This window comes from Nothoprocta perdicaria, unplaced genomic scaffold (genome assembly GCF_003342845.1).
Source record: "Nothoprocta perdicaria isolate Ctin4 unplaced genomic scaffold, notPer1 scaffold_194, whole genome shotgun sequence".
In the NCBI taxonomy this organism is placed as follows: domain Eukaryota; kingdom Metazoa; phylum Chordata; class Aves; order Tinamiformes; family Tinamidae; genus Nothoprocta; species Nothoprocta perdicaria.
The window spans coordinates 1,070,156-1,097,963 of NW_020455138.1; the positions used below are offsets into that span (position 1 = coordinate 1,070,156).

Consider the following 27,808-nt stretch of genomic DNA (forward strand, 5'->3'; position numbering starts at 1 on the left):
ACAGATACATACACTCTCAGTCAGCAGGATTAAACTGTTCTGTTTTGAAATGTTTGATTGGTATCACTAGCCTACGTCAATTATTTTGTGAATTCAATGGTATTTATCTATTACCTGAAAGGAAGAAATTTAAAAGACCCAAATGGAACCCATGGATCAATATTAGCACCAATACAGATGGCCAGTACTTAAAAATGACTGCAGGGACTGCAATAATATATATTTTTATAACACCTCTCCCACTGCACAAGCATTCCTGCATATATTTAGGCAGCAATATCTGCCCGGTCTACACATCTATTCCTATGCTAAATTTAAACGTTATGTAACTTTCTTTACTGTAATATACAGCATCTTTCCTGTCCTGTTGGATTATTTCATCTCCCATGGTGAAAAGTGATCATCAGCTATCCAACAGAAGCTTTTATCTCCTCTCCCCCTCCCCTTCACTGTATGGCTCAGTTCCCAGATGTCACTCAGCAGCAGCCACCACCAGCGTAGCAGGCACCCTCCTAACGTCGCTCACGCGCCCACTGCGACCCTCGAGACACGAGGTCTCAAGAGCGGCTCGCTGCTCGTGGAAATCAAGATGCCTGGAGGTGTTATCTTCTCAACATGCCCACCAACACCAGCCACACAACAACCTTAATAAATTCAACTAGTTACCTACCATTTTGGTAACAACAGTAACAAACCCAGTTCTGATTTTAAACATTTTAAGAATATTCACCCTGAGAACGCAGAGGAAGTGTTTACGAATAAACTCTGATATGTTTTCTCTTCGTATATAGCTTTCTTTTATCTTCATCTCCTCTTGGGTACCTGGGTTTGTATCTAGAAGGTGACCTCATACTTGCTTGGCCAGCTGCTCAGTTCATGCCACGGTCAGGTATTGGTGATAGAAAAGCCCAAAAAGGCTCGTGGAAAAGAGGCAAGCAGCAATCCACCAGGTGAGGAAAGACAGCAGTCCCCGGAAAAGGAGAGGAGTGAAAATATTCTTTAGGCTTCCCAAAGCCACTGTTATCTGTACTACAGTTACTTTCATCTTTCCATCAGCAGATGGAGACTCTGAATACATTGAGCTGGGAAGCGGATTGTTTTCTACTGGAGTGTCAGAATTAGATTCTGGATAGATGCCCCAAGAATAATTACCTGTTTAAAAAAAAACAAACAACAAAAAAAGTAACTGGTAAGCTGTTTGTAGAATTAGCCTAAATCCTGCCATTTTTATGAACTTTGCAGTTGACAGAAAAAAAAAGGTCTTTTTTTTCCTCCACAYATAAAAACTGGAAAATTTTACTTATAAACTTAGTAAATATTAACTGTATCCATTCATTTGGCTTCCTGCTAATACTAGTAAGCCAGCAGGCTAGGATTCACCTTACCTTTTGACATCCTGACGTTTACATGTGAACCACTTGCCTCGGGACAGTGCTTGGTGTGATTCATCTCACCAGATGTGGATGCCTACTTTAGCATGGAATGAATCACAGCCTAATGATATCTACTTCTTTCTGTTGACCTTTGGCAAAATGAATGCCACCACTGCGTGGCAAGCTGTGAAAGACACCCCTCACGAGAGAGGAGAGAAAGCTCGGAGCCAGAGCAGGTCTCCTAACAATGAAACAAAACCTGCATCCTATAGCTTGTGTTCAAAAAGTTCACTGAACACTGAAATTTTGGAGATTGAAAAATCGAAAAAGGACTTAACAACTATTCATAAAGTTAAATTGGATGTTCTTTATACAGCTGATTTTTAAAGTACTTGCAAGGAGATGAAAAATGCAATGAAGACAAAACAGCTTAATTTGTATTAAACAACTTATCAGAAATAAATCAAACTGGCATATTGTTGAAAGCCATCAAACACAGCAACAGATGTTTATCAGCTTAAAAGTTGTTTATCAGCTAGTTTTAAATGGCAGGAAACAACTAAACATTTCTTGGTTCCAAGTACCCATACTTTTCAATTCTCTTTAGCAACCTGAAAATATAGGAACATATAGAACAAATCACATTTATGTTCATCAAATTTTGCCTACCTAGTGTTTTCAATAGCAGAGTAGTGTGAAGGAGCATGACCAATGGTGCAACATACTGCAGTGCAATAACACAAAGATAATAGAAAACCCGAGCCACCTGAGAAGACAGAAGAGAGTAATTCATGAGTTCTGGGCATCCAAAACAAACACCTTTAYGTACATGTTTAGGAAAACAAACACACAAGCAATTACTAAAAAAATATATTCCTATTCAAAAAGAAAGCATTTTAAAAAGTTTTCTAGGATGTTTTGGTATGCTAAAAAGATCTAATAGAGAAGTTATCCCTAAAATGAATTCTAGTTGCAGCACACAAAATCCTGAAAGGAAATAAAGAAAATAATTACAAATATCAGTTTATTAAACAAGACTTATTTAGCTTACTTATGCTAACTTAAAATAAGCATTCAAGGTTTCATATCTCAATACACTTACGATTTTGCTAAGCCATCTCAAAGCTCAATATATAGTTAATTTTTAAAATATCAAGTAAATTCCAAACTAAATCCCATTTCAAAAATGATGTAGCAGTCACAGTCTAAATCCTCATTAAAAGTAAATAAAAGTGTGGTTAATATTCCAATCTCTTCTCATGGTGAGGTATTTTTAATATTTCCAAATGTGAAATACCAGTATTTTAAAAACAAAGACAAGAGGGTTTTTCATTAGTAGCTGATCAATAACAAGGTATTTAAATGGTCTTTATTTCGGATACACATTATGGTTCATTGAGACCCACTCAGATTTATCCCTCTCCCTGCTCCCAATCTGTACCATCTTCCTTACRATTGTTACATTACATATTTTATATAAGCTGTTGACCTAAAAGACTAGATCAAATAAAGAAGGAAAAAAGTCATAAAATCAATAGCAAGCAGGCAATGAAATAAAGTTAACTGGATTTCACAAAAGTACAGAATACAGGGTGGCAAGAAAGATGAAGGCAGACATGACATTTTTGGAAACAGCTTTAAAACCTCAAAGGGCTTTGAGATGAGCAAGCATCAAAAACTAACAAGAGCTAAAAAGAAAATAGTAAAACACTGACAGAAGGAAAAGCATGAGACAAAAATATTTTTATCATATGCCATCAATTATTTTACTAGAGCAAGTAAGAGAGTAATGACCAGCACAGACAGACAGACAGRGAGAACTTCACTGGCAAGAGCTCCAAAGAAAAAGGAGTGTGGGATTTTACAAATGATATGAAATCTCCCCAAACTAAGCTAATACATTCACAACAACTACAACAGCTCTGTCACAGCCCCTTGTCACTAGCTGTACTCCCTGTTTTGTTGAAGCCTGGTGCTAGTCACTTTGCAACCTAATATTAAAAATAGCAACCACTGCAGAGCCCATTCACAACCCCCGAATATTTGTGGAGAAGCACAGGAGTAGGGACAATCCAAACGCAGAAAAGATGCTCCATCCCATGACACACTTCTACGTTTCTTCAGGAATACACTCTGATTCAGCAGAGTGTCAGATGTCACCACCATGAAAGATGATAAATTTATTATTTTATAACAAACTTTAAAAAAAGCTACTTTTCAGTTTGTTATAAATAAATAAATAAATAAATGAGTTGTGTTATTATTTATTTATTTATTTATTTATTTAGAGCTCTTTGAGTTGTGTTATTATTTAAAGAGCTCTTTCCTCTTTATTACTTTGCCCAGACAGGCAGACAGTTTTGTATCTAGGCTAGCCCATCTGAGAGTGGTCTTGTACAACTAGAGGACTAACTCATGTTACCCAAAATACAGCCAACCTATCTTAAACTTTGTCCCAATTTAAAAACCACAGTTGAGATTAGGTAAACAACATTCTGCCATTCTATCAAAAGCTATTTTTTCCCTCACACTGTAGCTACAAATAACCACTCGCCCTACATGCTCACTAGGTTACATACGATTAACAGAAGCAATCATCGCGGTAAGCACAAGGCTTGCCAAAATGTTTGCAAAGAATATTTCATGCAGGAATCTCTCAGATGGATAAACAACTTCACAAAGCATCCATATAATAATGGATGACATCTCTTTGGTTTCCAAAGTTTCTCTYTAATGATCCCATTCTTATAAGGGATAGTAGTTTCAGAAGCTTCGTWCAGATTTCTAGTGCCACAAAGACACAACAAACCAGCTGTTTATCTTCCTATTAAAAAGAAATTGCACAGAGCATGCACTCCAACTACATACAAGCTTAACGCTATTTCACTTACCATTTTCTGTAAATCAACTGTACTTATTCTGCCAGCTTCCTTTTTCATCTGATCCACACACTTCTGTGCTAAATTCAGGTAGGCCTGCAAATGACTGCGCATCATAGCCAACCGCAACACGCACAACAGGATTATAATCCACAACCGCATGGTGTCAAACGTATCTTCTGACATCCTGAAGGAAAAGAAAGGTAATGCTTTCCAAAGGTCATTAGAGTTATTTGCTAGTATTATCTGTGAAGACACTGAAGTTCATGTRCAAATGCATGTGCATTGTCTCCTCCTCCCCCTTTTTTGGTCACCCTGTTTTAGCATTAGACCCAAATTAGCACCTATTCACGTGCAAACAAGAACAATCTTAAATGCTGAATTCTGAGCAATGAAGATAGGATGCCAAAAACAAGCTCTTATAGATAATTCAGCTTTTGAGATATATACTTGCAGCTACCTTAYACCTTACAAGCACAACCATAGCACAACTCCGATTTTAAGAAAAAGAGAAATAAAATGAAAACACAAAACTTGTGTTTCAAACTTTTTTTCAATTCTGTGACCACTGAGTTATCTTAGAAACATCAGTTGTATCTAGAAAGCAGAAGGTGACATTCACATGAGTTTCAAGTCAGTGTCTTACTATTTTGAACTAAATTAGCTACATTAATAAGACGACAATGACAATCCCCTATGCTCCTAAGCTAATTTCAGCTATTCTTCCTGAAAATTCTTTCTCTTTTATGCTTTTAAATATTTTAGCTACCAAATTTCATATGCATTTGATCTACACAGATCTTAGGACAAATCTCATGGTACAAAGAGCCTTAGGTCAGTTCTCACACCAATGATTTCAATTGTCTTCAGTGAAGTGACTTCTCTCTCACACCTCTAAGAAAGATGTCAGGTATTAGACACTGGCAATAAAGAAGTATTCTGCTCCAAGGAAGAACAGCACAGGACTCCAAGGAGATGCCAGAAGACAGCAGCTCTTTGGGAACCACAGCTTTACATTTCTCATCAAGCTTTAACACTCTTAAATTAATTCCTTTTTTCCTTAACTACAGAAGACCTTCCAGCCAAAATGCCTGTAGTACCTTTCGAGACAGATATAGCCATACCAACAATTTTCAGTCATCTACATTGTTATAACTTTTACAATGTACTACTTGCACTTTTGGTTTTATCCCAAATATTCCAGAAAGAATTTTTAAAAGGAACCTTACAAAGGAATGCTCTCTTTGCCCAAAGGTGGGTTCATAATGTAGTCCTTAGTGATAGGTTTTACCCACAGTAGAACCATAAGTAAAGGCGCCAAGAAGTTTATATGTAGCAATGTTCTGAAAGAAGGAAAAAAAAGGGTGGAGGGGAGAGAAAGGGGAGTTATTAAAAACAGAAAATCAATATTCTGTTAAAATTGCTGGTACAGATTCAAAAAGAGTAGTTCAATTTTAAAATACTGGGAAAAGGTAAAAAAGAAAATTACTTTCTTACGACCTAAGTTTCACAAAACCAGGAATAAAGTAAATTAAGAAGTCACTGTGGTAAATAAATAAATAAATAAATAAATAAATAAATAAATAAATAAATAAATAAATAAAAGGAGGGAGGGATAAATCCATTTTTCAGACATTCCATCAAACTAACCAAAATGAGCTACATTCATTACACTACACTACGGTCACTTGTTGAAAATTTGCATACAATGGCATAACCCAGAACTGCGGTAGCCATTAAAATCATAATGTAGAGGATTGGTAACTCGGATAATTATGACATATATGCTGCTATTTTGGKTTTTTTTTTTCCACTAACAGGAAACCATTCTCACAGGTCATATTTTCCAGCTTAATGCAATTTTTAAATAGAAATCTTCACTAAATGAAACTTGGTGCCTACATGCAAWTAAAGATACTCTTACTAAAATAATAAACAAAGCCACTTCATTTCAAAAACACTACATTCCCTCTATTACACTACACAGTTAAAGTAGAGGCAGCTCTAAGCTCTAAGTTAAAAAAAAAAAAAAAAGAGAGAGACATTTGCATTTGAAAAGACAAAATAGATTTCTGTAAGTTTTTCTTGAAGTTAACCTTCATTTGAGCCCCATATCCCTGCCTTTTTGCATTACTCAAATGACAACACAGTGAAGATGCTGCAGATCTGGTGTTGTGCTGGGAGCACTTCCTYACTAACAGGTTCAGCTTGTCTATGTTGCCATCTCCAGCCAGACTGCTTCTACTCTATAGAGAAAATAATGAAGTAATCAAATTGATCTAAAAACGTAAGACCTTACTGCTTTCAAATTATCAAGCGTCCTAAACATCTGCACGTTTCAGAAGATGTCACCATACAGTTTAAATCACTGGTTTCATACGGAGAAAGAAGCACTGCTGGTTATGCAGTGTTGCTATGGAACACTACAGCACCAAGGAACGGTCCAAAGCATTTCAATAACTTCCAAAAGAATTTTACCTGAGTTTCTACTTATTTGAGACCTCCTAATAGGTTAATGGACTGGAATGTGCCAAAGGGTGGTAAGAATTGCTTTCWGTTTATTAGAGTTGAGGGAGAAAGGCTGAAAGACTCTGGAAGCAGGCTCAGGGAAAAAAAGAATGTATAGGGAAGTGGTACAAGTAGATTAAGGAACTCCAAAATATATCCAAGGATGAAAGTTGCTGCTAAAGGGAAAAAAAACTCAACAACAACAACAAAACAGAAAAGTCTACTGGAATTAAAAGGGATATCAAGTTATTTTAATTTTATTTTGCACGAAATTTTATACCATATTTATATAGGTAAGAAGAATCATGGTTATGATTTTGGCCAATTAGAGAAGTGGAATTTGATCATTTACCTAACCTCCTCTTCTTTTACTTACTGTTCCCTATAAGGAAAGTCTCACATTCTGTAATTATGTCTTGTGTCTTTTAAGCTTTACAAATGTATGACCTTATATTTGACTGCAGGGAAAGGCATTGTTTTCCAGGACCCAAATTAGAGAGCTTTGTATCAATGACATGTCATCCTCATTTACTGCTCCCCTTTAGTCACTGTCAAACTACTGCAAACGGTCAATAATGATCTACTCATTGATAAAAACACAACACTTAAGGCAAAAACTGATCTCTTCAGAGCCCATTAAAAACAATCAGTCAGCAACGATTCTTTATTTATAACTGCATTACCCAATTACATTGATATCTAACCAATTTTYTAATCCATTTAACATCATTTTTTATATTACTACAGTTGAATAGGCACAGTATTGGTAGACTTACAAAAAAATTTTGCTCCATGCTGCACAATCAGTTTCAACTTTCACTAAAGATTAAGTACAACAAAAGTCTTAAAATTTTTCCTTTTTCTTTTCCACAATTCCAGATGAGTGGATATTAATCACCCTCTTAGTTCTTGATTAATCAAGTTATGTTTAGTTATATTTTTCCTAGACCTAGGATTCTGCAATCTAGCAATCTAGAATCCACAGATCAAGAGAAATACTGGAAAAAACAGTAGTTCCAGARAAGACATAGGAACTTTTAAAATACTGAAAAGCACAAAAACAAAAGGCTCAAGAGTATAATTTGCTTAGCTGAAAAAATAAAAGACTAAAGAGGTGACTTGATCACAGTCTATACATAGACAGAAACTTAAGAGTAGATGTAACAAAATCCATCATCTTGCAGCTGTAACTGGATGCATTCGACTACAATAAGAAAGTAGTGTCAAATACAGAGGAATTAATTAATTAATTAATTAACAAYTCCCCGGCTGAAAGATCCATTCTGAAAACAGATAGTTATTTCAAGTGGGCAGTTGGGGCTAAGAGCTAAAATTTTGTGCGCATACATGTACACCCACACCTTAATTTGAGTAAAATTAATTGGAAAAGAAAAAAAATTCATGTCGAAGTCTAACAAGTTTCTTATGTAAGCAGCAACACTTACGATCACAACAGTTCATGCTGCAAAATCCTTCATTAACATGTGCTAAATATTTAGAGGCTGTGATCTATGAAATTTGAACATTTGAAATTGTTTCCTTAACAAAAAAAAAAAAAAAAAAATAATGCTGAAGAGAAATACTTCAATTTTATTTCCAACCCCAAGAACAGCTGAAAATGAAAGCATTCCCTTAAGATTAATAAACCTCTGACCCTTATTATATATGTTGCATCAAAACAACGCAAGATACCTGGAAATACTGAAGAAAATAATTTTAATTTACCTTTAATTTTAAAGGCAAAAGTATTAACTATTGAACTTGTTTCCTATATGCTATTCTAATTTCAACATTTAACAGAGGTTTTTACTGAGTTTTAGATTTCCTCTGTTTCCAGTTCACTGCTTTTCTAAAGCTATTTATTCCTTTCATTATCTTCTTGTTGATCTTACCCTAAACTCTTTAACATCACCTGGAAGAAGCACAAATAAAATAAATAAATAAATAAATAAATTGGGGTGCACCTCTTCTTCCACAGTTATCTGCATTTCCAAAAAGATGTGACGGGGAAAAGAAAGCAGGAAGTAGAAACACTCACACTGGAACAGAAATGCTCCTGCTGGAGGAAAGGGACATTCCTTGAACTGGCACTCTAGTTCAGAGGCAGAGAAGATAATACACTGGCAGAGGGCAGGTTGAGCAGAAAGAGGCAGATGGCAAGTTTGCTGGATATATGAAAAGCAGGCAGCAACACAAGTCTTAGTCACTACCTTCTTATTGGAATAGTTTTTCTTTTCAGACATCAAATAGAGAATTAAGAGTGGGTAGCATATACCTATGTGTGTATATTTTCTCTTACTGTGTTATTTTTTCTGTTGCTAAATTCAGAGCATCCAGATGCATTTGAGCCAGTCGCAAGCCAGGGAATGTCAAAAAAGCACCAATAAGTGAACACAGAACAGCCAGGAACAATTTGAAGGTTAGTTTAGACACAGGACCCCTAAAAGAAAAGAAAGGAAATAAGCATTTTCTGAGGGGTAGGGGGAGTTGGGGTGGGCAAATCAGAGACTACTTTCAACTTAACATTATCTAGCATTTATCAAAAGAGCAAACAGTATTCTATGGTTTGACTCTAGAATATCAGCATTATTACAAAGCAATTTGAGAAATTGAAATAATAATAAAAAAAAATTCAAGTCACCTATAAAAAAAAGGAAATTCTTCAATGCAGGAAGACAAAAACCTAAACTAATTAAATTTGTTAGTAAAGAAAAAAAAAGAAAAAAATTGTAAATGACAGTGAGTTATTATATCAGACTGGCTAGTAGAATGTAGTGATTTTTTTATACAAGAACAGATATATGGTAAGTTTTAACCACTCAAAGACAAAAAATGGGAATTTTTTAATTCTTGCATTCAATCTTAAATAGCCCTATGTATGTTAACAATAAATCTGTGGATAACTGGATTAATARCAGTTTGATAGGGCTAACCAACATATCTCTACCAAGCAAGGGGTATTGTTTGTTACAATGAACGATCTTTTCAGTATATCATAGATRAGGAAATAAATTCAGAATCAACTCATTTAATGTATTAATAACCATGGGTTACACGAGACAAAAAAARAGGGGGGCAAACAACAAATACAGATTAAAGAGGAACAGAAGCAAGTCTAGTGACCCACATGAGCTGCAGATTCTTTCTTAATCTGCATCGTTCAAACGAACGAGAGACAATATGGTCAACTCAATCACTGCTATAAGCCAAAGCACTGCAAAAGTTTGAGAGAAAGGAATTGGACACTAACAGGAAAATTAATACAGAAGTAAATTCTGAGTAGTTTAGGAAAACTAGAGCAAAAATAGGTTAAGAAACACATGGGATTCATTTTATGGGCTTCTTTCTCATTAAATATCCACATGTATAAAAAGACAGATTATTCTAAGTGTGTGTGTGTGTGTGTATATATGTGTGTTTGAAACTTCTATTCCTCACAAAAAAACACAGTTCTTATACAATATTTTAGAACTTTTGAACATGAAATATAAAGTTGTATGCCTTCAGTGATGACATACTTCATATAAGTATTTTAGAGCATACGTTTCAGAAAAAGACTGTAACAGAGATCAAGTTTTGCAATATATATAAAAGGTCTATGAGTGACTGTACACATAAGTAATATTACAAGTCAAGAGGCGTTCCTTTCTCAGTACAATACTTGGATGTACTATAGCAAGTAGATATATTTGCATAGAGGAAAATATTATTTCCACCTGAAAATATGACTCAAAGCCAAAATTTACTCCTAATTCCAACTTTATCACAGGCTCTGTGACAGGTTTTTGCCCTCTCATGTTCTTGCATACCACAGAAGCTGGAAAAAAAAAAAAAGAAAAAAAAAAGAAAAAAAAAAAAGAAAATCTCCTGATTTAAGCACTTTTCTCAGAGAAGGAGAAACGGTTCTGGAATTACAATGAGAAAGAGGTTCATAATTTGAACTATACTTCATAGTCTCAGGCAACTGCTAGGACAGAAACTGCATCAAAACTAGAAAGAGAAAAGACATCTGGAACTTAAGTTGCTTGCAGATACTGATGGATTATTTTCATTAATCCACCTCTTCATTAACAGAAGAGTACAAGCATATGCAAAAGCAATGCATGCAACACAAACGCTTGCTAAGCAAATTCAAGGGGYTCAGTTATTAATGCAACATAATGAAGACCAATATATTTCCAGAAACTTACTGGGATTCCAAACCCTGCTTTTCAAGAAACTGCATCGCACTTTCCGAAAAATTTGAGAATCCTGTAGAGAGACATATAATATATGTATTTTTTTCACAGTACAAACACAGAATCTTTTTTTTTCTTGAAATAAAATGCTAGGTAACAGAACATCTTTAAAACAAATTTTCACATGTCTAGCGTAGCTCTTTCATGTGCTAATTAGCATGCCACAATGCAATAAAACTTGGTTATTAACATGAGCAGTCTTTGAAAACATCTCTTTGATATTTGTACATTTCATGAACGTGAATAAAATTTACATTAATTTTTAAGAACATAAGTATCTTCTTTTCTGTAGAGGAGCTTCCCCTTACTATGCAAAGTAAAATGGGTTAAAAATAAAACTGGAAGGCAAATAAAATTAATAAAACAAGCAATATAGGCAAAGACTACACTATCTAAAACAAACAGGGAAAATACACAGGATAGCCTTCAAGAACCATACACCAAAGCAAGATTACCTAAAAATTTACCACAGAAAGTTCATTTTAATAAAGATACTATCAAGAACACCCGAAGGCTTAACAGGAGATTTTCAGCTCATGCAATCAATAGGCCTATTGCAAACATGGAGGAAAACAGTTACCTGATTCCAGTCCAAATTCTAGGTAATTTTCCGTCACAATCAGGATTGCCATTGCTTTCACAAAGAAGAAAAAGCCAAAGGTGACACACACAGATCTTTCGCCTCCATCTTCTACTTTGAAATAATGAGTGGTCAATGAAAACAGTATCTTACTAAACAAGGAAAAGGTCAAGGAAAATTAAGAGCTTGTAAAATAACTATACTTAAGAACTATAACACCGTATTTTTACCATCTATACTAATATTGTTCCGAGTGTTAAATAAATAATATGCACTATGCCAATCTGAGAGTTAATTATGCTTTACAGAATTTGGAAAATTTAATAAGCACAGACACAAAATATCATAGTGAGTAGCTAGGTRTAATATACTACTCTGAAATACAGTTTTGTTTTGATTCAGGCTTACTGATAGTGATTGTTGTTGTATTTGGCTATCAAGCAGGGACAGATAAATCAGTTATGTCATAATTATAATGAATTACACAAGTTGCACCAAAACAAGACCTTTTATATTGAAGATATATAACATATGTATATATCTTCAATATAAAAAATCAAGCTACATAAAAAATTAAGCTAAACAACTCAAGATTTCACATTTTTTAACTTCAAAATTCAAAACATTACTTTTGAATAGAACAGGGAACACAGGGAAGTGAGTACACACATTTTTTAAACCGCAGTGATAGTGTATGCATGTCCTGTCAAAATGCACAATCCCAAATGGCTACATTCAAAATTCTGCACTACAGAAATCAAGTTCAAAATCAAAAATATAGAATCATTCAAGTCACTGTATGTTTGTTGCTGACATTATCTGGGTCAAAACGGTGCTTCAATCTCAAGTTAACTGCATGCAAATGTGTGTTTGGACATACACTTCCATTCACACACAAAAATACATACAGAGAGCAAAAATATTGTTTCTTGGTGGAGTAAAAGGCAGAAAAGGTGAGGACACAGATTTTTGTTTGTAAACTAAAGGCAACAAACACACAATAACCATTTAAAACAAAAGCTTTTCTCTTGAATGTCAGCTGAGCTTTCTGAAACAATTAAAGCTTCCAAGTAGTCTTATAAAATCTGTATTCTTTCAATTAAATTTTCCTCATCTTCAGACACAATGATTACTGGAAGCAGAAGACTTAGCTCTTCAAAAGCAAAAAAAAAAAAAAAGTTCCACTTTTTTAATAAATGGCAATGAAGGCCATATTTGTTGTTATTTCAGAAATACTGAAAGATTTTCTCAAGACACCATTCAAATGTCAGATGAGCATCTTTGTGCTCTATCTGGGGAGCAGGGCAGGAAACACCAGGTGCACAAAGAACAGGGACCAGTGCCATGCAGCTGCTCACTGATGCTGATTATTACATGTCTATTTCCTAAACAGAAAAATCTAGGAAACGATGTGTGTTTCTCTACTTCCATAGCAAGGTGTTCATGATATTTCAACTATCAAAATCAATTGCCCAATTAACAGSATATTCAGTATTATCTAGCAAATGCAATCTACTCCTTTCCCATTTTGAAAACAAGAGACTACACACTCTGTATGATACCTCAACTCCTTTCATGTTCGTATTTGTGGCAGCAGGGTTACATCTAAGAGGTTGCCTGCTCTGTTATCAAGCTGTTTAAAAAAAAMGTTCATTGAATATTCTCATTTTTAATGCATTTCTAAACATAATTAGCYCCAAAACTATACACTAGATTAATATAAATTTTTCATAATATACTGTCAACTCTTATTAATATATGCTGGAGCCCATTATAATTTTTTTTTCAAATGGCAAGTGATATCAAGTTCATATTTAAATAAAATACTTAGAGATCACTCCAGATAGTACTTGCTTTGAAATAAAAATAAAAAAAAAAAGGGAGAAAAAAAAGATTAAGTGTAAAGTCTACACATTTTCCTACTACATCATAGCATAGTCATTTATATTTGTACCTTTTTACATACTTGATAGTCATTTATATTTGTACCTTTTTACATACTTGAAATATATTTTAGAATGTAGAGTACATGAAAATCCATTTTAGGGACCTATTCAATAAAACATTTCAACTGTCATCACTTAATCTCTCATGAAAGCATATGATTATGCAATACTGCACTTCATTAAGCAGCACACATTTAATATATGCATTGCTGTATTTCATCTATATGCAGAGAAATATTCATATATGCACATTAGAGTGGCCTAACCACAGCATCTAACTTGACTCTTAAGTTCACAGTAATCAGCTTAAGCTGCCTTTATAGTTCATAAAAAGAACAGGCATGCCTCAAGGAATACTCACCTCATCCTAAAATGGGTACATAATAAGTCACATACAGTATGTTCTGAAAAGGTGTCTTTCTTTATATTAAAGGATGTTAGGAAGAACAGGGTAACTCCAATCCTTATAAACATTTTTTTTTCCAAAATGCAAATGTAAAACATTCCACCAAAAATAAGACATTCTTAAACCAAGTATCCTTACATAGTTAGTGATGCTGAGCACAAACTGAAATATATTACAGTCAAATCCTGAAGATGCACAAAGTACTTTGTAATAGCTTGTGACCACTAGCGCTACCTCCAAACAGGCTTTTTTTATAAAATATTTTTTTTTTTTTTTTATAAAATATCTGCCTCCGCAGATATTTTATATTTTCATCTATGGATTGCACCTAAAGTATCCAAAAACAAGTAACTGAAAAAGCACATTGATAATAAATCCCAGCAACAGCACAGGTTCAGATACCTTTAGGCAAATTAAGGATTRTATAAATCAAGTAAAAAGGCTCAAGTAATGTGAATAATCACCATTGCTACTACTTGATGAGTGAATTCAAAGTACTGTGTAAAGGAAATGTGACTTTTCTTCATGACTTCCATTTCAATGTTAAACTTTGTTTCAGGAACTAAAACAAAGCCTTGAGTGCTATGTTAATAGCTTGGGGGGGTTTTACTTTCCTTTACTTCACTTATTTCATAAATAGTGCTAAGTTTTTAGAATTTATAGAATTATTTCTAGAAATTGTATGCTATCTTTTATTTAAGATGCAGTAATTTTATATTTTTTGAATTACTGTACAGTCCATCAGCATTTATACACATGGTTAAAAAGAACCACTTGCATTTCTGATAAAATAGCTATAATTTGGGGATTTACAATAAAAAAAACAAATAAAGCTCTCTACATTATTTCTAATTGCACGCATGTAGTAAAAAAAAATACAGAAAATGTAACCAAGAATCCCAGAACTGTTGAGGCTGGARGGCACTTATGGAGGCCCATCTAGACCAAACCCCACTCAAGCAGAGTCAGACAGAACAGGCTGCTAACGCCAGCTGCAGTGCTTGGTCACCCTCACAGTGAAAAGGTGTTTTCTCATGTTCCAGTGGGATTTCTGTGCCTCTTGTCCTGTCACTGGGCACCGCTGAGAAGAGCTTGTCTCCTTCTTTATTCCTCTTCCATTTAATATTTAACACATTGATAAAATCCCCTGAGTCTCCTCTTCTGCAGGCTGAGCAGCTCAGTCCAGYGCTCTCAGCCTCTCCTTGCAAGAAAGATGCTCCATCCTTGATGACCTCCGTAGCCTTTTGCTGGACTCGCTCTAGTATCTTCCAGATGCAGCACTCCAGATGGTGACTTACCAATGCTCAATAGAAAGACAGGATCACCTCTCCCAACCCACTAGAAACACTGTTGAATGCAGCCCAGGTCAGGAGGAGGGGGAGGAAAAAAAAAAAAAAAAAAAAAAAAAAAAAAAAGGCCCCTGTAGCTAATTCCATTCCACATTACTAAGAAAACAAGCTTGAAATTCAGTCCTTGTAAACATCTGAGTTTGGTTTTGCCTCTGAATGCACGACCAACAGATGTTCAAATGAAAGCAGTGATTAGGACTGCATTTAAATTCCGCTGTTAGAAAGCGGTGCTTCAGTCCATTTTCCCCTATAATCCAAGCCAATAAATAATTTACCATTCTGTCACCTAGAGTTGCAATTACTATAGTATTCCTCAAATTGGTTACACTCAAGATTTGTTTCAAAGACAAAGCAAGAAGAGAACCAATATGTTACCATCCATACATTTAAGAACACATTACTGCTATTTTTCTTAAAGTTGTTTTTTCATGAGTTATATTAACCCCCCTGCCTTCCACGTTCTCAAAATGGGGTTGGAAGGCATCGGCCTTCTTAACCAGTAGTTGCTCTCCTCTCGTCACGATCGAAATAGGAATATTTCTAGAAATAAAATAAAAGCTGCTTAAAACCACAGATTTAAAAACCCCATTTAAAATGCACTAGAGTCAGGCACTATTTTCCTTGTCACCATCTCGTAGATGAGAAAAACACCTCTACATCTGTCTGTCCATTGACAAATAAAAGTCAACGGAGAAATGGCTTGTCTGAAAAGCAAGCTATTGCCACACACTTTGTTCTTTCATAGTGCAAGTAAATTCCACCTCTTGATGAGTTCTTACTCATGACCAGGAACATTCTGGATCTCATTCATACTGCAAGCTACTTTGAAAAGGAATTATTGTCCTTACTGTAAGGGCAGCACACACTAACAATTACCGAGTACAGACAGATAGTAAGCACATCCAGAACTGTTAGACAAGTCTAGGCAAATATGAGAAGTCAATGGTTTTACAAGAGTTCACAGTCAGTGCTTAAAACCAAAAAAGCTCACAATATGATTTTCTACATGGAAAGAGTGTCATGTCCACAGAGCAATCAATCTCGAATACTGAAGTGTTTCGTTATGTCTAACTTGGCAATTTAACTGGTTACTAGCTGTKGAGGGTACTAAAGAATTGGACAAATTCATTTTCTAACTCACCCCTACATACCCTGCCTTCCTACAGGTCCTTAACCAATTCCCAGGCTCTTAACCAATTCCTCAGCTCATCACCTTTCACATCTTTAAAAGGCTTCTTTCCTCCCCAAAGCATAAGTCTGGAACAGTCGGTGAAAACAGCTAATTACCACACAAACATATGCGTCCAAGACTGCTTTCTGCAGTACATAAAAAACATCACAGGTGCTTCTCACTGTGGCTTGATAATGTKTGTTTCCTAAATACTCTGCTTTGCTTCTCTCAATTTCAGGAGCTCTTCACTGAACTCTCAGCTCCTACAGATCTACATATTTTATTCTCCTATAAGCTTCATTATAAGAATACTAAAGAAATACCATACTAAATGTATGAAAAGCAAAAAGCATGTGGTAAATTTGAAAACTTCTGCTAGTTTAAATACTTCAGGTACAAAAATCTACCCCTGGGCAAAATCTAATCATTGAGAACTATTATTTAGAACCTATTACAGGTAAGCACTGATTTCTGGTTCATATACATTTTGTTCATTTTCTTCCATATATGGTCTGGTATCAAGATTTACAAGTTATTTCCATCAGTACAGGCAAACGGCACATACATTATCTAACATGAGCACTGCCACACACATCCTTTATCCAAATGTTAAATATATATTTATTCTGCAAATGAGCAATACACAGCTTCCTATGAATTGTAGGATGACATAAAAGCTGTTTGGCATGKACTGATTAAAGGAAACAGTAAAGGATACACTGCAAAGGCCAAGACCAGCAGGCACCACACTACGCTGATATTCATTTCTTGTGAGGGCTTCACAATACTGTAGTAGACTTCAGTCACCACATACACAACTGTAGCTGCAACAGTGAAATCCACCAACCACTGATACTCAGGAAAATAATGCAATGCTGAAAGATATAAATTGCAAATCTTAGATGTGCAACGATATTTTAAAGGAAATTATTGACATATACAGAAAAGAGTGACAATTGCAAATTATTTTCAGAGCTGCTTCTTGAGGTCACAGCAATTAAGTTAAGAGCAACAGTAAAAAAAGTAACTTCTGTTTTCCCCAGTAAGTCTACCTTTTAACCTGAATTTCACTGTTCACCTGTTGCTTGATACTGGATTACTATTCAACAATTCCTGAGACTACAAGATGTCACTGTTCTACAAGTTCACCTTTTTTTGCATCAACCTGCTAATATTAAGAAGCACAGCTAATTTAGATTTCAGCTTCAAGGTAGAAAATGATCCTCTACTTTAACTACAGTTATCACAAATTCTATTTCTCTATTTAAGATTGAAAGCCCAGGGACAATCATTTAATGTACTGTATGTACACAGAGAAATTCTACTGAGCATTTTTCCTTTGACTGCAAGGCACTTGATGCCAAAAACAAGAAATCAGCTGAATCCAGGTATTTCAGTGAAAGTCTACTATTTATTTTCAAAAAACTATTTAGTTAGACTTAATGTATGCATGCATATATAATTTTTAAAAGATACTTAAGCCCTTCACAGTATCCGTATCTGTTAGAAGATGCTTATTTTGCTCTCAGGGAGATGCTTTAATACTATTATTTGAAGCAAGAATTACTAACTTAAATTTGTGAATGCTTTTCTAGCATGCCTATTTACATGCTAGTTTCAAAAAGCTGTACATTTTTGTTACAGATCAGGTATTCTCAGCACTATTTTGGAGAGTTTAAGCTGAGAGAACTCCTGCTCAGCACTATGCTTTCTTTCTACATTCATGCATATAATATGTGCATGTAAAAACATGGCTAGGAAGAAAATATGTATCATATATACTTACCTATCCATCCATGTATGACTTCTCTTTAACAGAAAATTGGTTATGTTTAAAGAACCAAAAATTAGCATTACAAAAAACATCTATTAACTTTCAAAGTATTTAATGCTGCTTATTTCTGCAGTGTCACTTTTGTTTTCTAAATATTTTACTTCAAAGTTGTAGATGTGTGGGTGAAAGGTCTAGGTTTCAATGCTACAGCACATCTATTTTAGCTGAAAAGAAAGCGCATGTTTCGACATCTGCCAGTTGTCATTTTCTTGTACAAAGCTATGATCACATTTTTTTATGTCTGTTTCAAATACACGGAGTGATGTGATCCTTTTGGTGTTGTCTCATATTGCTAGGAATGCCTGATACAACAATAGATGTGCTTTATGCTGGATTTCACCTACACATCCTTTTCTGTAACACTGCTATTAAGATGTCACCCATGGAACAACAAAGGAGATTTAACCCTAATTCTTGCCTTCTCACTTTATAATCAGTTGTGCTTTTATTCTTTCATTGTCTATCAAAAGAGATATTCCAGTGTTTATTGCAAATAAACATTTGATGGAAAACAATGTACCACAATGTCAGGATATATTTGACACAATATACATTGTCTGCATCCACTTATCCTTACCTAGAGTGTCCCTTTCAGTCACTGACTTTGTTTCCAGATGAAGATCAATATCTTTTGGAATGGTTAGAGGCTTGTTTTCAATATGACCATTATATTTTCTGTAAAAAAAGTAAATGAAACATGAATACAAACAAATCAACTTGTTAATTACATAAAGATATTTATTATTTAAGAAGCGTGCAGATCATTTTTCCCCTTATGCAAAAATGTTTATCTAGGTTAAAAAAGAAAAAAAAAAAGCATTAACTCAAGTTCAAACATGCACATATCTTGAGAAACAACTATGTCAGTAATTATTAGCTTTACCTTACAAGGCTCTGAAATACTACTTTTCTTAAATGTACAGGCCTAAACAGCATCTGTTTGCTGCATCCTGGCTATGTATCAGGACAGTATCACACGGGCACCCTCTACCCAGCACTCAGGCTTCCTCTGAAAGGGAACTTCCCAGTTCAAGCAGGCAATAACCTGCAGGGTGCTTCAACAGGTCCACCCACGTCTAGTGACGGGACTGCAGGTACACTGCAGACTGTATCACCCTACTATACAAATATATGAGAAAATCAAACTAATGCACGGATCTGCAACTGAGGTCTAGGCCAGGACACTGAAAGGCAGCTGTATTAAAATCACTGGACCAGAAGAAGAGAGACTTGGGAGCGTCCATTTACTGAACATGCTCTACAACTAACAAACTGTGATCCAGCTCAGAAGATAACTGAGGCGGTTAGGCAAATCGTAACCACGTTTCTGAATTCTCCAAATTCCAGTACTGCATCTTTTGGCCACAACAGACTGATTAATAAGCCTACCATCTGAGCTGGAGAAACTTAGGTCTTTCACAGATCTATCCTACCAGCCTTCAAACAAAGACAATTTTAACATACTTTTCTAATTTAAAAGAAAATGCATAAAAATGCCACAGAATTATTTCAATTTGTTATGACAACTAGTTAATTTTATGGAAGTGGTCTGAAAGATCAGCTTTGTAAACCAGGCTAAAAAAACAACTTATTTCACTACTATATTAAAGACACCCCATAAAAACAAAAACATAACATTAAAGCAGACAAGAAAGTGGTTTTGTTAGGCCAAATAAATAAATAAGAAATTGAAACATCTAAATGCTTAGAAGACATCTATCTGCCATATTTTAGAATAGCGCCCCTGAAATTGTAAGGAGAGGTGGATTTTCCATTGAAAGAATTGTCATCAGGACACAAGCATGAACATGCCTGTAAATCAACCATGAACTTATTAAAGAGTTATATCCTACCAGCTGATGTGTAAGATGAAAATTCAGCATAAAGCATCAATAAATATTATTTTTCATGTCATCTTAATTCTTAATATCCCTAACTGAAACATAAAACTTTTAATGAACAAATTCAATAAAAATGCTATAAAAACCTGAAGCATTACCAAAAAAAAAAAACAAAAAAAACCACCACACCCATGTCCAAGCCTAAAGCAGAATTACTCAACACTGTGTAGCCATTTCCACATCTGCTCACTTCTCTGTAGTTCTCCCTACCCTCCTTGTTAAATTCTCATGTTTTCCTCCTGCATGCACCCAGGAGTACCATCATGAGTGAGATGAGCATTTTGATAACTGAAGTCATCTCAGCTCAACAAAATTTGGTGCTCCTATACTTTAATTATCCCCAGGGACCCATAATCCAAGAGACACATGAGAACATACCTAGCATCAGTGACAGTCTTTAATTCAGAGTAATTCACAGTAGCTATGGGCCTTTTCATTAGCCTAACAATTTAGTATAAAGCAAACCATTGTGAAGTAGAAAAACTATCTTATATTCACATGCTATTATAACTTACAGTACAATGTACTATGCATTGAATAAAATGGACTAGTTAAATACAAGTTCACTCTATAGCTGTTTCCAAGCCTAATTTCCAAGCAAGTTCCCTGGATCCCCCTTTACCATTTCTCTATTAACTCTAATCTGGAGAAGTATTTAAGGAGCAGGYATTGTATATTACAGGATTTTGTACTTGGAAAAAAAGAAACAAACAAAAAATCTTTATCTTGAAGACACATGGGAAAAGTCAAGAGGTGCATCTCCTTGGCTCAAATGAGCACCGCATTCCAACACATGCAACCTAAAAAAGTAAATCCAAAGCAAGTAAATAGGAACAATTCCTACTTTAAAATAGGCCTCTCCTCCAATAACAGCAGCTTCTTCAAAGAAGTATAGTCATTGACTGAAAAGTCAGGTTATTACACATCCTATTGTTACAATAGGAAAACAAAGAAAGCAGCATTTAAGTCTCGATATTACAACATCCTGGTTTCTCTGAACTCCTACGCCCATATATAAAATTCACTTTATTATAAACAACTACATATTGTTATTATAGCTATATTTTTAAGTTACATATTAATGTACTAAGACAATTAGATCAACCACTAAATAACTAAATGACCCAAAAGCTGAGTGTGTAGACATGAAATTACAGCATCACATTCGGAACATTAAAATGCAGAGGTTTAACCATTAGAAAAGGAGTTTGGTAAAAAGTGAAAATATACATGCTTTGCATGGCAGAAGGGTAGTCGAAGAAGGGTACTAGCAGTACAGGAAATTATTATTTGGTAATATGATTGTGCTTTTCTGTTTAAAGCTCATATTGGTGGAATGTGTCGCAGTTACGTAACTGAAGTTGTTTTACACATAGCTTAACACCACTGGTTAAATGGGCAGTTATAAGTCGTAATGCTATTCATATTAACTATTTTAATTTGTTACAGAACAATTGGATAAAACCAATTTCTGAATTTAGAAGACTATTGTGAGAAACAAAATTAATATTAAAAGAAAGACTTATTTTTTACACCAAAATTTGGTAAATAAGGTTGCTACCTACATAGCTTAAGAAATAAGAAATTGAAAAAGTCTGCTTTGCTTTTATGATGAGCATACAATATATGCAGCCTATGGATTAACAAAAAAGTTAGATATTAAGAACTGCAGGAGAGCAGTTCATACTGCAATAAAATAAAAAAGACTAAAAGAAATCTCCTATCACACAAGAAAAAAAAAATTAGGCAAATATTTTTTTTCGTCCATAGTCAATTCAGAAATATTGCATCAATATAGCAAGCTCTACCACCTCAAGATTAGCCTTGCTTCTTGCCCCAATTATTATTCTGGTAGGGCTGTTCCAGAACTTCATGTCTGATGGCTAGGAATCTGCTTCCAGCTTAAATTGATACACAGCAAACCTATCCTTTCTCAGCCTTCTTTTTGCTAGGTTAAACAAGTCAAGCTCCTTCAGCCTCCTCTTGTAATACAGGCTTTCCGTTTCCTGGATCATCCTAGCAGCCGTTCTCTTCACCTGTTTGAGTCTGAATTCATTTTTGTTGAACATGAGTGATCAGAACTGTACACAGTAATCCAGATAAAGTTCTACACCAGTGCCTTGTGCAAGAGGATTAACATTTCCCTATCTCCTCTACTGGAAATACCTCACCTAATACATCCTAGGAGCACATTTACCTTTTTCACAGCTGTGTAAGAGTGGTGGCTCATAGTAATCCTGTGTTCAACTAATATAATCAAATCTTTCTTCTCTTGCTTCAAGATGAAGAGCTTCAATCCTACAGAAGATTTGCTATTCTCAGTCTTCACCCAAATGAAGAGATTCATTAAACAAAGTCTTGCCACCAAATTGGTGATTTTACAGATCACTTTAATGAACTGGGAATCATACAGTCCTCCACAATTTGGGCACGTTAAGCTCTGTATTAAACCAAAAGAGCACAGCTCAGTACAGAACTGCAGCAATCAAAGCGAGCAGGGCATGCAACAAGAGGCTTTACACTCACACAAACACAAAAGTTACCCAGTAAGGTTATTATCTGGATTATGCTTCAAAACAATAGTCAAAAAAACAAAAACAAACAAACAAAAAAAAAACACTTGGTCTTAAAACAAGTGTTTACCTATCTTTTTTACTCTTCCCTCTTTGTTTGCCTGCAAGTATCCGTAGCTCTTCTTCAGTTGGATGTTGATACCATCGTAAACTACAGAAAAAAGAGAAAAAAAAATCAAGTAAAAGAATGCCTGTATTAGCAATTTTTTTTTAATCTATATATATCATCATGCACATATACATTCATCAAAACACATAATTTACGGCACATAAACAAAAATACATATTTAAGCACTGACACTACTCTGAATTACAACCGAACTTCAATTCTCTTCAGCAAACAAGACAGTTGCAATTAGAAAGGTCTGTCACTATCAATGCACTACTCAAACAAAAGCTCCTGTGTCTTCAATCTGCTTATTCAAGTTGCCATCAAATACAGCAAATAACACTGTATCTATGTTAGTGAAAAAGTTCACTAAAATAACTATATTGCAGTTACTCATCAGAGTCATATTCTAAAGGATTTTATTAAGGATAATTATTCTTCTCAAAAAAAAAAAAAATTATTTTCCAGAATCTGGAATCACAATGATCAAGTAGCCTTTACCTGCCTTTTTCTCAAACACACTCTCAACATTTACAATTCTGCCTACACAACACCTCAGTGATATTTTCAGCTCTTACTAGAAAGAGGAAGCACCAAACACAACAGCTAACAAAAGCATAACTATTTATAAATTAAAGGTACTTAACTGTAAACTAGAAAAAATATTTGCATGTTCCATTATTGCTTTTAGGAATTTAATATTTAAGCACTACTGAGACTTCATTAATTTATATGCAGTGACTTGTACATTTTCCCACTCTGACAAGAAAATGCTCATTTATTTGAGAGACAAGTAGTGGCAACGAAATTGTGAAGAGGAAAAAAAGCATGGTTAAGTCTCTGGGTGGTACGTTTTACTCTACCTTCTAAGCGTGAGAAGAACCTTAGCAGCTGAAATAAAGCCTTTATCAACTATGGCAAGGGAGTTTTGCCCTTCAGATGACGGACAACTGTTACACCAATTTCCCTCTGAAATATCAAAGTAAAGGGGACAAACTAGTAATGGGAATAGCCTTGGAAAATTTATCTGCATTCAGCTGGAAGTCCTTTCCTCAAACAGAAGGCTACTAGCTTGCCTTCAGCTTTCAGCACAGGTTCATGAGAATGGGTAAGGAAATCCATGACTGTCGGCATTTCACAAGTTAAGAAAACATCACCAAGTGGGACACTTCACACCATCCCCTGGTGAATAAGGGACTTTGTTATGACATGGCAAGGACAATGTATGTGCACCCATGTGCTACAAGAGACTCAAGATAAGGACAAGAAGGAAGAACAGGTAGAATAGACAGAGGTATCACTGGGCATATGCTTGTTTGGTTAATTTTGAACAGAAGACATAGCCTCTCTAACCTCTAACCTTGTCATCATCTCTAACACTGGACTAAACTTGGCTTATGCAAAAAACAAACCAAAAGAGTAGTTCAACAGGAAAAGAATAAGCTAATATACAGAAAGCTGTGCAACAAATTGCCCCTAAAGAATTTTTTGAGGGAACTAGTAAGAGAGAAATTATTACGTTGATTTTCATTTTATTTGCTCCTGTGCGAATATAAAACAAAGACACTGTAAGGTCTAGAGTTAAGTAAAAATCAGAGTAGCTATGTTGCCATCCAAAATGACAAAATATAAAGATACCCATCCTTACATGATCTAGAAGACAGAATGAGAAATCACAGTCTCCTGTTTTCTCATTCATGACCTCCCAGATTTTAACCTTACACACTGATAGTACAAGTAATAAAGATCTCATAAGTATGAAAAAGCTGACTTGTTTTGGAAGCTCTTTTTTCCACAATCTTTCTTCACAGATAGACAACCAGTACTTACCACAACAGCACAGACAAAATTCTTGCTCTGAATAAAGGACTAATAGACATGAAAGATGCTTAAACCAGAGCGAGGTCTTAATTTCTCGACAGGACTATGTCATAAGTAACTCCTATGATATTTTTAATCAACATATATATCCTAAACATGTTGTGTTTAGGGTCTCAAAATAAGGATTTGAACAAATGTTTTAATTAAGGCAGAGACAGAAATTTGTAATTACTATCTGCTGTAGCTTATCTTTGTTTCAAGCTGAGGTCCCAGAACTGGCTGCCCTGCACCTTTGACACATTTGAGTTAGTCTGAACGGGAACAGTGGCACAGATATGCCCTAGTTAATCTCAATGAAGGTCACTAATGAATGCACAGTAAAACATCAGTTTTCTCCTCTCTTCCTGAAGAGGACTGAAAATAGAAGGACAAAAGTAGCTGAACAATTTTAAATCAATTTGTTAGTAAAGCCTGATTATTTGTTAAAATGCAAAGGCCTACACAGATACCTGAGCTGCCAAATGAGTTCAATAAACATGACTATTCAAATTCTGTTCAAGCTTTGATAACAGCACAGACTTTTAAAAGCCTATATATATATATATGTTTTCAAATTTACATAAATAGCTTTTCAATCAGTGATTATCTGTTCATTGAATAATTACCTTACATCCATCTATTCTAACAATTCTTTTAAATTCTGAAAGTCTGTCTTTCCTTTTAATGGGCGTTGAAAGTACACTTACAAGTAATGCTCAAATCAACTGACTTCCCTGTTTATAAATGTGTTTCCCCTCCTTTTTCCTCTATCCCATATGGATATTTTAGCCACCCTTACCTAGAAAATTCAACCAACTTTCTGAAAGGAACAGATGAGGAATACACACACACACACACATATATATATAAAGAAGTCAAATAACTTAAACCAGCTTTATTTAATCAAAGACTAACTAAAAATATACCTAGTGAAACATACCTAGTGAAGTAGGCCACTCAACTACGGGCGTGTGTGTGTGTATATTAATATATAAAACACCCTCTATAACCCCACGAACATAGGTTTAAATCAACAAAGCATTGCTAGCAAAATGACAACTCTACGGAAAAATATGTTAAGATAAAAAATCACTGGTCAGCTGAACTAAGAAAAATAAGTGTTTTTCTTCCTGCCATTACAATTCAGTTTCTTGTTTCAGTGAACTTTATGACTTGGTTTTATTTTGAAACATAGGATTAATTCTCAATCTTTATATAGTCCTTGTATTCAGAGGGTTATCCACAATGCCTGAAGTTACAATGCATTCAAATAATTACCAGGTAAATAGAAGAACACCAAAAAGCAACAGTGAGATTTTCAAGGCTACAAGCATAAAAGGCAGTAATACTGCCAGTGACTTTAATGGAAACAGAAATACATAAGCAAAAGTGCAAAAATCCTGCCATATGATTTTATCAGTTATGGGTGTGCAAAGTTAAGAAAAGGAAAACATGATGAAGAGGAGTATCTGAATGGCAAACTTCTTTACCATTGACCTTAAGGTGTGCCTTAAATAAGGACATAGATACTGAAAGCTTTAACACTTTGAAAGTGTTAAATGAAACAATAAAAAGTAGAAAAAGTCATTTTAAATCCCACTGATAAAAAATACCCTGGTAGTTGCACATCTCTGCAGAAAAAAAAATGAAATTAACAGTTTCATTAATTGATTTCATTAAAAGCTGTCAAATGTTCACTTTCAATTTTAAATTCTTTTTAGAGCACAGAAGAGCTGATCACTACTGCTCTACAGATGTGGTCAACAAACAGACACTGCACAAGATTAAGCATTATCTACATTATCCTGTCTAAACTAGCTAGTTGTCAATCACTATGTTTTCCTTTCAATCTACCCAAGGTTATCTAGCATACCTCTAAACAACATTAGAACTGTTTTTGATGAGCAAATCTTTGGGAGATGAACCAACAAGTAAACGAGGAAAATTAAGAAGAGTTGATAATTTCAAGGTGGGGGAGAATGGAAAATTATATAACATTGGCTAATATTATTAAGGAGCGCACACTTGAGGATACTCCTTCAAAAATGAACAAGTAGAGATTTGACATTTCAAAATGTTAACAATTGCAAAAGACAGTACACTACCTTCTAACAAGACACAGCATTTTTCTTCCTGGAAGAAAATAAAAGTGCCTGTAGATTTTTCATATTTAAGATACTGCTTTATACGCAAATTAGCTGCAAGTTTTAGTTATTATTGATATAGTTACATAGGGTGTTTTTGCCTTGCAACTAATTATGTCTGTCTGATCTACAGTTATGAAGAAATAATGTACTGAAACCTACACTAATCTTGCCCTGTGAAGTATTAAAAAAAAGAAAGTTTTCTTCCTAAGTAAATACCTAAGCACTTTTCCTATGCAAGGCTAATCAGGCAGCAGATTATAGAGAACAGTGAGGCAGCACAAAGAAAATCCCTTCATTCTTGCAGTGTCTCATATTTGGTTCATCTTTTCAGTATCCAAATGTGTAGCTAACACCTTTAGAAAAGTATAGTTAGCTTTGTCCAGCTCTCGCGACTGACAAGTGTTACAGCAACAAACTCATGTCTCCTTTTTTGCATCACCATTATTTTATACCTTTATACTTTAAGTCCATAAGTCAGGTATCACAATACTAGAATCCTGATGGCAGATCAATCATTTTTCAAGAAAACATCATCTGAAATAGTTTGGTTTGCTGTACTCTAATACATAAACGTGTTACCATATTCACATACAGTGTAACAACTGTTTCTTATCTTACCTGCCACTACAGAGAAGCCAACGAGCAAGAGAATAGTGAGGTATGATCTTCTGAATGACACTAGCCATTACCATGGTAACCACCAACTGTACACCTATCACACCCTGTAGAGGAATAAGTTAATAACAAGTCAATATCTATTTTAAAGAAAAAAGTGCTGAAATACCTTTTCTTACATATTTTATGATACTTTCATATAGTAGGGATAACATTTATTTGTTTTAGAACTGAAGGAAAAAAATATTGTATTGATTTTCAAGAAATTTCTTAGAACTTGTTATAATCACTTACATGTCTTATCCGAAAAAGGCACTGC

At 34.8% G+C, this 27,808-nt stretch overlaps 1 protein-coding gene across 1 annotated transcript; it reads right to left on the minus strand.

The window, feature by feature from the left end:
* Positions 1 to 27,590, minus strand: TMEM161B (transmembrane protein 161B). Its single transcript, XM_026037249.1, has 11 exons — positions 27,493 to 27,590; positions 22,829 to 22,909; positions 18,862 to 18,959; positions 17,169 to 17,325; positions 11,579 to 11,730; positions 10,951 to 11,011; positions 9,060 to 9,200; positions 5,482 to 5,595; positions 4,265 to 4,439; positions 2,043 to 2,139; positions 1 to 1,152 (listed from the first exon to the last, which is right to left on the minus strand). The coding sequence occupies exons 1-11, from the start codon at positions 27,564 to 27,566 to the stop codon at positions 875 to 877; spliced, it is 1,428 nt and encodes a 475-aa protein (XP_025893034.1). The 5' UTR covers positions 27,567 to 27,590; the 3' UTR covers positions 1 to 874.
* Positions 27,591 to 27,808: the final 218 nt, after the last annotated feature.

Bases quoted from the DNA above. Each gene is read 5' to 3' on its own strand.
- TMEM161B (XM_026037249.1), bottom strand. From the start codon at position 27,566: ATGGTAATGGCTAGTGTCATTCAGAAGATCATACCTCACTATTCTCTT. The intron at 5,596-9,059 runs GTAAGAGAAAAT...TCCTTCTTTCAG, and splicing joins GCAACAGAAAAAATAACACA to AACATTGCTACATATAAACT. The intron at 4,440-5,481 runs GTAAGGTTCCTT...CTTTTCCTTCAG, and splicing joins GGCAAAGAGAGCATTCCTTT to GATGTCAGAAGATACGTTTG.